We start from the raw sequence: 14,290 nt of genomic DNA, 5'->3' as shown, positions 1-14,290 counted from the left end.
CCCAGGGATGATCCCACCCACAAGGGGCCTTTCCCCCTTGATCACTAATTGAGAAAATGCCTTACAGTTGGATCTCATGGAGGCATTTCCTCAAATGAAGCTCCTTTCTCTGTGATAACTCCAGCTGTGTCAAGTTGACACAAAAATAGCCAGTACAGAAGGAGATGCCTATAAACATAAAAGAAGCTTACAGAACACCAAATAGATTGGGCCAGAAAAGAAAACCCTCCCCACCACATAATAAAACACTAAATGTACAGAACAAAGAAAGAATATTAAAAGCTGCAACGGAAAAGGCTAAGTAACATATAAAGGCAGACCTAGGGGAATTACTGTTGAGGGGAGGAAAGGAAAGAGCCAGGCTTGAAGAAAAAGTGGGCACAGAAGTTGCCTCTAATCATGAGTGTTTGAGTTTTTAATATTTCTTGGGAATTTATACCCTCTAATTGGTCATGACAATAAATTCTCGGGGAGAAAGAGCTCGGGGCATATGACGGTGGAGGACTACTTCCTCTGCTCATCCTCTTTGTGGGTGCTCCCCTCCCTCACCAGCAGAGCTCATCCTTGCTCTCAACCTAATCAACCCACCGTACATGCCAGTTCATCCTTTATTTCAGCCACTAACCATACTATCACTGATCTGCCAAAGCTCCTCCATCATGCTAGCTCCTTCCATGAGGAATTTGAGGCTGCTTTCTCCCTACAAACTGCCTTCCCAGTGGTACTACTCCCCTGCCTCACAAACTTGTAACAACACTAAATTCATTCTTGATTCTTTGTTTTCTATATTTTATGCATATAATGTAACAAACACACAGAGTAAACTGTCTTCATTCTTCTTAAATTTCTCTTAGTCAACAAATCCCCCAAATTAAATTTCTACACCTGAGTCTTGAATTTCTCCGAGATCTGCATCTATCTACCAGTGGCTCAGCTACAGTCTTTGCTACCATTATCAGTAACTCCCAACATACTGCCTTTGCTCGTGCAACATCAACAACGTTCCCATCTCCCCTCGCCCTTACAAGTCCTTACCCATCTTCTACGATGCAGCTAGGTCTGGGCATCACTAGAGTATTTCTGATCTCACTGAGATCTTTAACTCACGATTTACATTCTACATTGGCATGCTAGCAGGCTGTTCTGTGTGAATTAGCACCATCTTCCAAAATAAATTATGACAGGCACATAACACACTCAATGTAACTGTTTTACTGATTAGATATATCCACATTTAAACTTAATTTATAAGACTAGGTCAACATCAGTCCAGTTCATTCTGACTTAATAAAAATGTATTAGTGAAAAATAATACTTATGTCCTACCACCATCAATACCCATTCCTAAAAATTAAAGTAATATCCAAAACATGCCAGTTGTTGCATAGTAGTACATTGTGTGGACTTGAAACTTATGGGCCATCTGGATCTTCTGGAATTAGACTTCAGGTCTATGTCAGATCACTGGCTGCATCTTGCTATTCAGCTGCTCAATAGGCAGTCTAAGCTGTGACTTACAGTAGTCATTCCGAAGACCAGTGAGATGAATCTTCACCTCCGGTTGGCATGTGGAATGGTAGACACCACTGAATCTCCTAAGATAGAATTCATCTCTGGCTCCAAATCTACAGCCTGCAGGAAACAAACAGAACTACACATCTCTAAGATCCCACAAACACAGAATTTCTCCTGTGGGGAGTAAAAGATTACAGAGTGAGAAAGAACACAGACCCTCTGTCTTAGTCAGGGTTTCTATTTCTGCACAAACATCATGACCAAGAAGCAAGTTGGGAATGAACGGGTTTATTTAGCTTATACTTCCACACAGCTGTTTATCACTAAGGAAGTCAGGGCTGGAACTCAAACAGGTCAGGAAGCAGGAGCTGATGCAGAGGCCATGGAGGGATGTTCTTTACTGGCTTGCTTCCCCTGGCTTGCTCAGCCTGCTCTCCTATAGAACCCAAGACTACCAGCCCAGAGATGGTCCCACCCACAGGGGCCTTTCCCCCTTGATCACTAATTGAGAAAATGCCTTACTGTTGGATCTCATGGAGGCATTTCCTCAACTAAAGCTCCTTTCTCTGTGATAACTCCAGCTGTGTTAAGTTGACACAAAACTAGCCAGTACACCCTCTGATAAAATTGTGACACAAAGAAGACAGGAGGAAAGAAAACACAGAAGGGTTAAGTGTGGACTTTGAATAAGAGTTAAAGGTTATTTGGTGGCACTTTTCAACAAAGAGTGCATACATGGCAGGCATAAACACAGGCAAAGGTCCCATGAGAGAAGCACACTGTGTCAGGCTTTGAATATCCATTTTGTCCTTTGAGATTTTTAAAAGAAAGTGAATTTTCTATGTCTGCATATCCATCCCAGCCATGCTCACCCAGAAGACCCAAGTCTATGCTGCCTTTGTTCATAAACAGTTGTTGATTTACCCATCTTAACCTTTTCTTTTAATCTTACTGTACTAGAACACAGCTACTTTTTTTTTTTTTTGGCTAATTTTACCCGTGACTATTTGGGCCCATGCTTCTATCATTTCTTCTAAGTTTTCATCAAAAGGCCCCACCAAGTTTAAACCACTGGCCACTATCTTTTCATCTCTAGCCCTCAATGCATGATCAAACTAATAATGATATGTAAACCAGCAGGAAACAACATAACAAGTGACTTGTGGTCTCTGTGTCTACATGGTTTCTGATAAAAGCTCGAAAGGCTCACAGTTCTACACCAAGAAAGCCAACTGTTGCTCATAAATGCCTGCCTTGGGGTTCACTGTGAACACCTGCAACTTCAAGAACTGCAAGTTACTGAAAACATTCAGGTCTTCTGATAAACGGCTATAAAATGTTTTTAAACAAATCAATGCCCAACACAGTAACAACAAAGATAAGGATGTAGCTTCGAATAGAGGGCTTGACTAGTATGTACAAAGACTTGGACTCAAGCCCCAACAGTGCACACACACACCACATACACACACACACACACACACACACACACACAGAAAATCAGTCAACAAAGAAGTTCTTATAACTAACGAGTGATGGATGATTACTAAAGGTGCAGAATATAAAATTAACATGAAAGTCAGATACATTCTTATATGGCATCAACTGGAACTTAACATTGAAAACAAATAGTATTTATATTGTTAAGCCAAAAATTTAAATGTTTATGTATAAATCTTTTTTTAAGCATGTAAAATGTGTATATGAGAGGCTGAAGAGATAGCTCAGTGTTTAAGAGCACTGACTACTCTTCCAGAGGTACTGAGTTCAATTCCCAGCAACCATCTGTAATGAGATCCAATGCCCTCTTCTGGTGTGTCTGAAGACAGCTACGGTATACTCTCGTACATAAAATAAATCTTTAAAAATTTTGTGTATGAAAAATACATTTAAAACTTTGGTGAAAAAATATCTATGCAGGGAGGTTTGCACATAAAAGACTATGGACACTCATTATGTCCCCATGCCAATTCCTCCCTCTTTGATCAATAGAGTCAATTAATCACAATCAAACTCAGCAAGTTATTTTATTGATATTGATAAGGTAATTCTAAGACATATGGAGACACAAAGAGCAAAAACAGTTGACACATATTAAAGGATAAGAAGAAAGTGGCAAGGCTAACATTACCCACCTCCAAGGCTTACTAACAAGCGGCAGTAACCAGGACCATGTGATGTTGACAGAAGAACCAACAAGCCTGATGGGATTGGAGGGAAAGCCTAGAATCACTAACACCCTCATCTAGTTATCAAGGAAGGAACAAAGGTAGCATGGTAGAGAAAGAGAATCCTTCAACTGCTTCTGCAACCACTGGATTCTACACATGAAAAACTGGATCTACACACGGACCTTGAGTTCTTCACAAACATTAATTCAAAGTGGATCACAGACCACAAGTATCACCGTCCTAGGAAACGGCATAGAAGAAACCCTGGATGAACTTGGGGGTTGTGGCTACTTTGCAGACATAACACCAAGAGCAAAACTCATGACACTGGACTTGGGTGAAATTTAAACTTCTGTTCTGTAAGATACGATCAAGAGATGAGAATGAAGTCATTTTGTACATTTGATAAAGGATTATTGGTTTTTCAAAATTTACAAGACTTCTAAGCCTGAACACAGGCTATCAAGATGGCTCAGAAGATAAAGGTCCTTGCCACCAATCCTGATAACCTGAATTCAATCTACAAAACCCACATGGTGGAAAGAGAAAATCAATTCCCACAAATTGTATTTGATATGTATATGCATGTATAAACGTTATGCCTTATAAAAGTTTTATATATGTTATAATATAATTTATGTACTAGCTAGAGCATTAGAATGAAAAAGGTACATTCTCCCAGCCTTTAGAGGATTTTGTTTTAATCTGAAGAAATAGCATCTTAGAAGAATACAGTTACTGTTGCTCAGATGGAAGAAGGAGAGGACTGAACTAGAGAATTCTCCAAGAGTGTGCAAGGTCCTGGGTTCCCACACAGCAGCAGAACTTCAAAATGACTGGAAAATGGGAGAAGGGAGAAGAGGAATGCGGAGGCAGGGCCCTGTCCAGTTATCTCACTCTGCTTTCAATTTATTATTCTAAAAACAGATGACTCCTCCTCTCATCAACAGTCTACTTCTAGAGCAAACTCACCAAAGAATGTGTTCAAAACCCGAACTATGTGCTCAGTTTTACATACCTAACTCTATCCACCACCACCATTTATTTTACTGCCAAGAAATATAGGCTTAAAAACTAAATATGTAGGAAGGTCTAGAAAATGAAGTTGTGTTTCTGTGAGTTTTTATACAATGCCTAAAACTTTCAGAATTTAATGAAAAATTAAGCGCACAGAAGCAGAAGTGTTCTTCAGAAGTTAGTCTCTCTCTCTCTCTCTCTCTCTCTCTCTCTCTCTCTCTCTCTCTCCACAATTGTATCTGAGGTCCAACCCATATTTACAAGATTTTATTTCAAAAGAAGAAATAGCAGGCATGTTTCCTTGGCATTTTCAAGGAGAGGCACTAAGTGTTTATCTCAATAGATTTCGCACACAGACCTCAGGTTTCCAGTCCTTGCTAGCAGTGCTACAGACAACACAGCACATCAAAAGAGAGAGAAAGGAGAGAGAAGAATGTGTGGGGAGCTCAGAGATAAACGTTTCGTGTGTTCTAAATATGGCCTGCCCTGAGAAGTTTTTGGAAACTTCCACAGTATTACCTCACTGAGCTGCAGTCGTTCGGATTCACCTCTGACCCCTCCATTCTCAGAAAAGTCACAGGAGTTGCCTACCATGAAGCTAACTGGACTAATCGGAAGTGGATAAAGTATCGAAAAAATACTTCAGGACAGGCAGTGATGGTGCACACCTTTGATACCAGCACTGGGAAGCAGAGAGAGGTAGATGAATCTTTGAGTCCAAGGCCAGCCTGATCCACAGAGTGGGTTCCAGGACAGCCAGGGCTACACAGAGAAACCCTGTCTAAAAAAAACAAATAAAACAAAAACAAAAAATAGAAAAGAAAGAAAGAGAGGAAGGGAGGTAGGAAGGAAGGAAGGAAGGAAGGAAGGAAGGAAGGAAGGAAGAAGGGAGGGAGGGGAGGAAGGGAGAGAGGGAGAGAGAGAGAGAGAGAGAGAGAGAGAGAGAGAGAGAGAGAGAGAGAGAGGAAAATACAAAATACAGCACTAGAAAGCAGACCACAAAATTTTCTGAGTGGTAAATAAAGGGTTAATAATAGCTGACTACAAATAACATAAGAAAAAGAATGCTGTAAAAAAAAATTACCCTTTAAAAATTAAAACTAGGGTGCCCTCAGTGGTGGACCATGGCCTGTACCTCAGTACTCAGGAGGCAGAGGCAGGAAGATTGTGAGTTGAAAGACAGCCTGTGCTACATAGAGAGCTTGACACCGGCCTGAACAACATACCTTGTCTCAAAAAATTTTAAACTGAGATAGCAAAATTTAAATTTCAATAACAAGGATGGTAAGTAATTTGCCAGAGAAGAGAGAAAAACAAACAATAAGATTTTTTTAAGAGAACAGAGAAGAAAAAGAAAATCAGAAAATCAATCTAGAAGTATCAATAAACAAAAATGAAGAAATTAAAAAAGGATCATTGGGGAACTTTAGTGCCTGGAAAGGCCCACTGATCAAGGTATGGCAGCTGACAGTCCCTGCCCCACCTTACTAATAGCAGCAGAGATCAGCAAGAATGCCTCTGAACTCTTTTAACTCTTTAGGAGCCTGTGAAAATAAAAAGGAAAGAAAATCATGCATGCATACACACACACAGTCAGGCCAGACCCAAACACCACCTTCATCAATTTCACATGTCCACATGCATACTTATATACATACACATATACCAACATATGTATATATGTAAAACATATATTACATATTGTACATACAGACATACACACATATGCACACAAACACACATACACATATACATATATACATGGTAAAGAAAGCAGAGCCCCAACAGCCACCATATTTTCTCTCAGCCTTTCTATAGCTTCTTAGGCAAAAGTTCTTTTAAAATTACCTCACAGACAAAATGTTACACGAAAAGGAGTTACTGAAGGATATTGATAGTAAGTTCAAAGCAATGTTTTATTCTACAAGCTCATTATAAGTTCAAAGCAACAGTTTCACATGGTCTTGCTTTATCACAGTGCATACGAGTGGCCTAATCCGTGGACCTGACCTAGAATGAATGTTTCTCCTTGATCACAAATCTTCCCCAAGCCTGTTTCTCTTCTGAGTGCAATTATGAAAGCTCACTGTTATTTTGCTCACCTTATGATGCAGCCTTTACTTACTATTCTATGAAGAGGGGCACATCTATTCTTGATTCTAACTTTATTACATCTTTCTCACAAAACAACTAAAACCATCCCCTTAAACTATCTTTCTAAAATGATTTTAATGAAATCAGGAATTCTATAAAGTCATCTATTCATCTAAACAGCACTATTATATGAACGTACATCTTCATGGTGATCTGCAGGAAATTTGTCCAATAGGGTGGGCTGATGCCCAGACACCACTAGGCTATGTAATAGTGGCAGGAAAGGAATTTCAGCAGTAAGAAACAATCCTGGGATGTGACCCCTCTGGGGTCTGTGTCTCACTGAGCTCACCCATCGTAGCTATGCAGAACAGTGGGCCATCTCCAGAAAACACGCTGGCTTGCCATATCCTTTCCTACATGGCTTGTGCCATCCCATCAAATGTTGCTTTTAACTTACAATGAAGCAGAGGTGAGTATTAATGCCAAGATTTATCACCCTGAAATTCTAGAACACTTGTGAGAGGAGATGCTGCTCACAGAGGCCAGAGGGAAAGTCAGGGGGTATACAGAATACAGGACATCATAACAGGACAGGACTTCTCAACACATGGGAGCTAGGAAACACAGTGTCTGTCCACAATGCTGGGTAAAATAGGTATTTACAGCCAGGCAAACTCTAACTCAAATGTGAGTGTCCTAGACATTTACAGAGATAGTGGATCTAGTGTCAGAGACAGAGAGAGGAGTCCCAGGATTGTAGCGCTGTAGCTGGCCAAGTGAACAGCCTGTCCTTCAGACTGGTGGAGGGACACTGAAGAAAAGATGGGAGTAGAGTGAGCAAGCGCATGATCGAGTTATCAGTAGCCAGAAACAGATCATGGATGCCAATGGGAAACACCAGCTTTGTAGACATTGTAAGGGAAAACAGAAAGGCCAGCAGGTGAAACAGAGCCAGACTGGAGGAGGAGGCTGCCAACCGTGAATACAGTTGTATGATAACCGGATATGGACAGGGACTAGTGAGTCTGGTTCGGTTTTGCAAAGTGTAATAGAAGCACATCCAGAAGCCGAAGAATCAGTGAAGCAAGGGGGGACCTGAGTTCTTGTCTGATGCTCAGGAGTCCCCATAAAGTCTACATTCATAAGGAATGGTGGTCTACCAATGATGCAGAGGAAAGCATAGCAAGTACTGAAGGGAGAACTAAGAATGATAACCTCTAGAAAATCTGACTTGGGAGTGGAGGTGGCCAGAGCAGGGAATTATGGGAGTTATCCAGATTGTATAATGATGCTGACCTAGTCCAATGAATATAGATAACATTTTAAGGTAAGGAAGGAATGAAAGAGGCGGGGACAAAGGACAACTAGGACGACAGATAACGAGAGTCTCTGCCCCATACCTGTCCTGACACACCGGGACTCCTCACAGAGATGCATCTTCCCATCGATTTGCTGAGCTCCCTTCTGGGTTGAAAATAGCTGGTTTAGGCATCTCTGGGAACAAAGACACAAAAACAGAACAAGCCTTTAGGAGCACACTGTGCATCTCAGGTGCGATGGATGAAAACACTGCAGCTGAGAGTTCCCTAGAGAGGTCAAGGCTCTCACAGTGTGACGACCAGTGGTGAGAACCTTATAGATTATTATTAACCTCAGCAAAGCCATACAGCAGGGATTACTCAGCTAAACTAAAAGTCTTTCTTCATTCTTCCAGCACAAACACTGATTTAATGAACAGTCCAATCACAAGCCAAGAGCACCTTTACTAGTGAGAAATGGGAATAGCCAACCTCAAAGAGCTTGAGGAAATTCTCTGAGTTTCCATAAACATAAAAATATAATTGCTGTTTTATCAGGACAGTACATAGAATATTCTTCTGGCACCTTTTTGACCAACTTTGATCAAAAATAGGTAGAAAAATTAGAAACAAATACAAAGAAAAGAATGCATTGGCGTTTTCAAATTATATGAAGATAAGTAAGAATAAAGCAGAGAAGGCTCCTTTTTGGTCTCCACAGCCCAGAAATAATTCTCTTTATAAGCACTGCTTTAATATTTTGGTTTCCTCCTCTGTGGCAATGCACTGTGATGAAAATATCTCTTACATTCTAAGAGACTGAAACTTTTGTTGGACCTCACAGCCAGAGTTACTAGTATACCTTGAAATCATTTAAGACTGCTGTCCTACTGTGTGCTCAGTGTGTTTGCTTAACCTCCCTTTAAGAAAACAATGTAACAGTTACCCTTACTTGCCTTGGGTTTCCCAGGTAATCAACTTTTACAACTTGAGTTAATGCATAGCTCTAATCTTAAGTGATAATACTCTTCCATGCCCCTGCCCTGGAGAAATGTGTGTGTGTGTGTATGTGTGTGTGTGTTACAATAATTAGTTTCTGGAAACAGCAAATAGAATCTGGAAACAGCCTTATAAAATTAATATCCACTATAAGTATTGGCTGCAACAAACAAATCCTGTTTGGTAAACAATGACTTTTGTAGTACTGTTTGTTATCAGGGTCAGTTGGAGTCAATAACTCATCCCTTGTGAAACTCTGCTAAAGATCTACATTCATTCCTTCCCCATGGGACATGTTCTGTGCTGTTCAATAAGGAAAAAGGAAAACCTCTGCTAGGGACACACACACAGACATTCATAAAGACAGGCAGACAAACACAAACCCAGTCACATAACAGACAGACAAGACAGATGGAAAACACAGGGAGGGTGGAGTGGAGAATTCAAATCTTGGTTCGCTCTTGGTTAAATAATACAAAGAGGAGGTGCTTTGACATCTGTCCTTAATGTGACATGGACCCATTATTGAATACAGTGCATCAAATGCACTCACTCCTCAGTTTATCAAAAGTAACCATTGCCAACCAATGCATCATGGCTCTTGAGTATTCAAGACAGAACAAGTGCCCACAAAGCAGTTTCTCAACAGCAAGGCAGGTAGTTATATCTTGTTTGGGGGCTGTCCTGTGCTTAGCAGCATGATTTGTTTAGCAGCATAGCTGGCCTGCACCCACTATAGTGCCCTTCACCAGAACTATGACAGTGGAAAACACCACCCAATATGTTGTGAGGCACAAAACAGTCCTCAGCTAAGAACCACTGGTATAAACCAGCATCCCTAACACAGCCTTCTGGTCAAGAGCTCAGTGTGGTGTCTCAAATGTAATAGACTTTATAGACCCATTTCTTCAATAGCCATACAATCTAGCACATGCTTCTCTTCCAGGCACCCATGGGTTCCCTTCTTATGTGCGACCTATATTATACTTTAAGTAGTGACTTAGGACCAGCCCAATTAATGTGACTTCTAGAAGTTTCAACAACTACTCAGGATCTCATTGTGGCAACATCCTCCAGCAGATCAGGGAGGACCACAGAAAGATGACACATGCCTCCTGCTGTGCTTCTTCCCCACTCTGAACACTATGTGACCACCACCTAACCATGACAACAGACGCTCACTATCATATGGAACCACTATTTCCATGGCCCTCTCCCAGGTTCTTCATTGACACCTTCTGTTTAACAACTGCTTCAAGAGATGTTTTTCCAAGTCTATCGTGTCCACAGAGCCACCAACATTACTGCCAACAGTATGGATAAGAGGGCAAAAAAGTCCTAAGTGGCTAGGCAGTGACGGTCTAATCATCAACAGGACGTGAGAAAATAGTCGTGTTAACAAGTTAGCCCCAGGCATGAGGCCCAGCAGCACCCCTAAGGATTTCATAGAACTACCTGACTTTGACCAACACCCATGCCCTTGGGTGGATCACACTCAACAAGAAGGCGTGAATGAAAGTCTGCACTGTGTATTTGTTTCCTGTTTCATATAAGCTCGAGTAATTAGAAGTTATACTCACAGGATGTTCTTTCCTCCTGCACAGCATGTACACTAAGCACAGAAAGAGACACACACTGGGCGAGGAGTCTGGACTGGTGTACTCTTGCGGCTTCCCTGGTTTAAAGCATTTGGGATGGAACAGTGTTTCCTTCAGAAGCCAGCCACTGAACTTGGTAAAGCGAAAAGCATGCTACTGACATGTAGTGTGCCCAAAAGACCTAAGTGATCTTAAAAATCATAAGAATAGATCCAAAAGAAGAAACTCAACAAACAGACACCTGCAGAGGCTTAGAAAAAATATTCATTTAGAAATCTTCTAGAGCAGTGGTTCTCAGCCTTCCTAATGCTGAAACACTTTAATATAGTTCCTCATGTTGTGGTGACCCACAACCATGAAATCATTTCTTTGCTACTTCATAACAAAATTTAGCTACTGCTACGAGCTGTGATGTCAATATCTGATATGCAGGATATATGATATGCAACCCTGCGAAAGGGTCATTCGGTCTGCAAAGAGGTCACACCCCACAGGCTGAGACACACTGGTGTAGAGCATAGCTTCTAACTGCAGATTGTGTGGGGGCTGAGAAGTAGCTGGCAGAACTAAAGGCGTTCTGAACATTCAATGACCAAAAGTTAATTCAAAATTAAATGCATAATGAATCTAAGGTATTTCTTTCAGCGCTCTCTCATGCTGCCTCACACACAACTTCACCACAGCCTCATCTCAGCATAAACAACATGGCGCTTTGCACTGCGAAGTCTGTCATACCACATGATGCCAACAAACACTGCCCCAAACACCTCAGCTCAGATTCAAGGCTGTTGTACACTAGAAGAGTAGTAGTTGGCTGTGCACACAAGGTTTTCTGCTCTTACATAAACCTAACAATCTCATTAAGAAGAACTTCTAGGGTTTTCCCTCTATCATTCCACAGCAAGAAAGTATCAACAGAATATATATCTGGATTATTTTATGCTACAACATTTGATTTTTAAAACTGTTGTTTGAATTTGCAACTTGAATTTCATAAAGAAAAATAGTCAGTGAATGAATTGTGGCCTGAGTTTAGGGCAGAATTTCTAACAATTCCTGAAATGGCTCTAAACACACTTCTGCCATTTTGCACTATATACTGACACAAAGCAGCATTCTCAGCACTGATAGTTTCAGTAAAATCAAAACATCAATCAAATATGAAAGACCCTAAAATATTCCGCATCCTGTAATACGGGCCATTCAGCCAAGATTTAATTTTTCATATAAAAATAAACAAGCACGTTCATATCATTAACATGCAAATTTGCTTTAGTCTTAACAAATGATGGAGATACACAGATATAGATAGATATGCATGTGTATATAATACGCAAATGTTTTAAATTTGATTTGTTAATAGGAAATGCTTGGTTTTTATTCCCATTTTCATATACTTATATCCCCAGGGTCACATAAAAAAATTTCAGGTGGGCGCTGGAGAGATGGCTCAGCGGTTAAGAGCACTGACTGCTCTCCCAGAGGCCCTGAGTTCAATTCCCAGCAACCACATGGTGGCTCACAACCATCTGTAATGGGATCCGATGCCCTCTTTTGGTGTGTCTGAAGACAGCTACAGTGTACTCATATACATAAAATAAATAATTTTCTTTTAAAAAAATACTTCTCAGGTGAAAAGGGGTAATAAAAAAAAGTCTGCATTACAGGAACAATCAAATGGATGCTGAGAGACTTTTTAGATGGCCCTTTAGACAAATCAAGTCACCCACTGGCTGGGAGGAAGCACGCTAGGTATGATCTTGCTGTAGCTTTAATCATCCCTTCTTCCGTGGCTATTGTCCTTTGCTGTGTGCTGAGTGGCCTATGGGGGAATATTTTCGTTTGTTTAGTGCCTCTGTTCACATCCCTTGTTTGTTCTGTCCTTTCTTCCTGGTTCCAGAGGGCACACAGGCACCCCCTTCCTCACAGTCAAAACTCGGTTTTTCGAGCTTTTCTGTCTTCTCTCTCTGCCTACCTGGCCTTTGGTGGCAAGATTTTCCTTCCAGCCTCTGTCCCCTGCAAGAGGTGTCGTGGAAAAACGGAGAGTGGAGTTATTCACTTCAGAACTTCCTTTAGCCGGGGTTTTGGGTGAATTTTTGTTGTGGGATCCTGCAAGAAAGACATTCAGCTTTGAATCTATTTTTTGAAACAGTGTAGTCGCTTGAATGACTGATCTGCTGGCCACAGCTCTTTTCTCAGTAGAATAGAATGTGAAGGCCTGAGTTCTCTAACCACATTATCAGAAAAAGAAAGGGGGATGGACAGGGCCTTAGCTAAAGCCCTGGGCTCATGCAAAACTCTGCCTCAGTGGCCTCTAGAGCCAGGACGAAATGCCAGAGTTCCAGGCCTGACTCATCTCTAGCAGCCGCGGAAACACTTCACTTCTGCATGGATTCCAGAGTAGGTAAAGATGGCTGAGAAGCTCAATGATCTTAGCATTGTCAAGCTAAGATCATCCTGCTCAGACATCACTAGAGGATGTTTGCATTGCCAGTCGTTGGTCTTTGCTACATGATTCTTAGAGTATCACTTTGCCTGTCCTGTTACAGAAAGATGTCTTAAAGGTAGTTGGAGATAGTAACAGTAAAACACTTTGTAAGAAAACAGAAGTCAATGTTATTTACATTCATATTTTTCATGTTTTCTGTGGTTAGCTTTAATTGTCAATGTGTCAAGTCTAGAATCACCCAGGAAGAGAGTGGGGGCTTATCTATATTTGTTGGCCTGTGGTGTGCCTATAGAAGACTATAGTAATTAAGTTAATTGGCATAGAAATGGCTAGCCCACTGTGGGTGACACCATTCCCTAGGTAGAGGATACTGAACTATGTATGAGTAAAGAAATGGATCCAAGCACAAGAGAACAAGCAAGTAGGCATGCGTGCGTGCATCTATTCCCTCTCTGAACTTAGGTGTGATGTCACTGCATGCCTCAAGTCCCTGCCTTCATTCATCTGAAATGATGGCATGTATCCTGGAATTGTAAGCCAAATAAACTCCTCCTCCACTAAGTGGCTCTTTTGCCAGAGTATTGTCAAGCAACAGAAATGAAACTAAAATATACTCTCTTATCAAATTGAGAAAGCCCTTCACCAGGCTTTTTTATTTAATATCAAATATATCCACCATATATATATATATATATATATATATATATATATATATATATATCATCTGGGCCAAGGCTCCTCCAGAAAAGCTTAACCTTTGGATGTGTGATGATCTTTTCTGCATTTGGACAACTATGAGCTTGATGGTCTGTCATTTGTGTTCTTAGAGTCTGGCACTCAGTGCCCGGGACTCAAAATATAACAGACAGACAGTCGTTTAAGGAAGGAGAGAAGGGGTACACAAGAAATGTCCCTCAAAGTTTTAGATTTGGTTCTTTCTTTTAAAACATTTTATTACTGTGTTATTTTTAGAAGTATATAAAGAAAAGGCTAAGCCTCAGAACTTCAAAGGAAAAGCAATGTTTAATGCTAGCAAGATGGCTCTATGGATAGAGATTCTTGCCAGGAAAGCCTGACAACCTGAGTTCAATCCCTAGAACCCACACAAAGGGGCAAAGAGAGAAGCAACGTCACAGGGTTGTCCTA

General features: G+C 40.9%; 1 protein-coding gene across 1 annotated transcript in view; it reads right to left on the bottom strand.

Moving 5' to 3' along the window:
• Cdc20b (cell division cycle 20B) overlaps nt 1-14,290 on the bottom strand; it is a 58,060-nt gene that overhangs the window by 20,363 nt on the left and 23,407 nt on the right. Inside the window, exons 4-6 of the mRNA XM_021180654.1 lie at nt 12,671-12,804; nt 8,201-8,294; nt 1,519-1,632 (exon numbers count right to left, since the gene is read on the bottom strand). Of these exons, the coding sequence (XP_021036313.1) occupies nt 1,519-1,632; nt 8,201-8,294; nt 12,671-12,804 (342 nt within the window). The remainder of the gene's footprint in view (nt 1-1,518; nt 1,633-8,200; nt 8,295-12,670; nt 12,805-14,290) is intronic.

Source organism: Mus caroli, chromosome 13 (genome assembly GCF_900094665.2).
Source record: "Mus caroli chromosome 13, CAROLI_EIJ_v1.1, whole genome shotgun sequence".
NCBI classification, from domain to species: domain Eukaryota; kingdom Metazoa; phylum Chordata; class Mammalia; order Rodentia; family Muridae; genus Mus; species Mus caroli.
The sequence above is the reverse complement of the archived record's forward strand: the minus strand, read 5'-3'. Positions and strand labels throughout refer to the sequence as shown.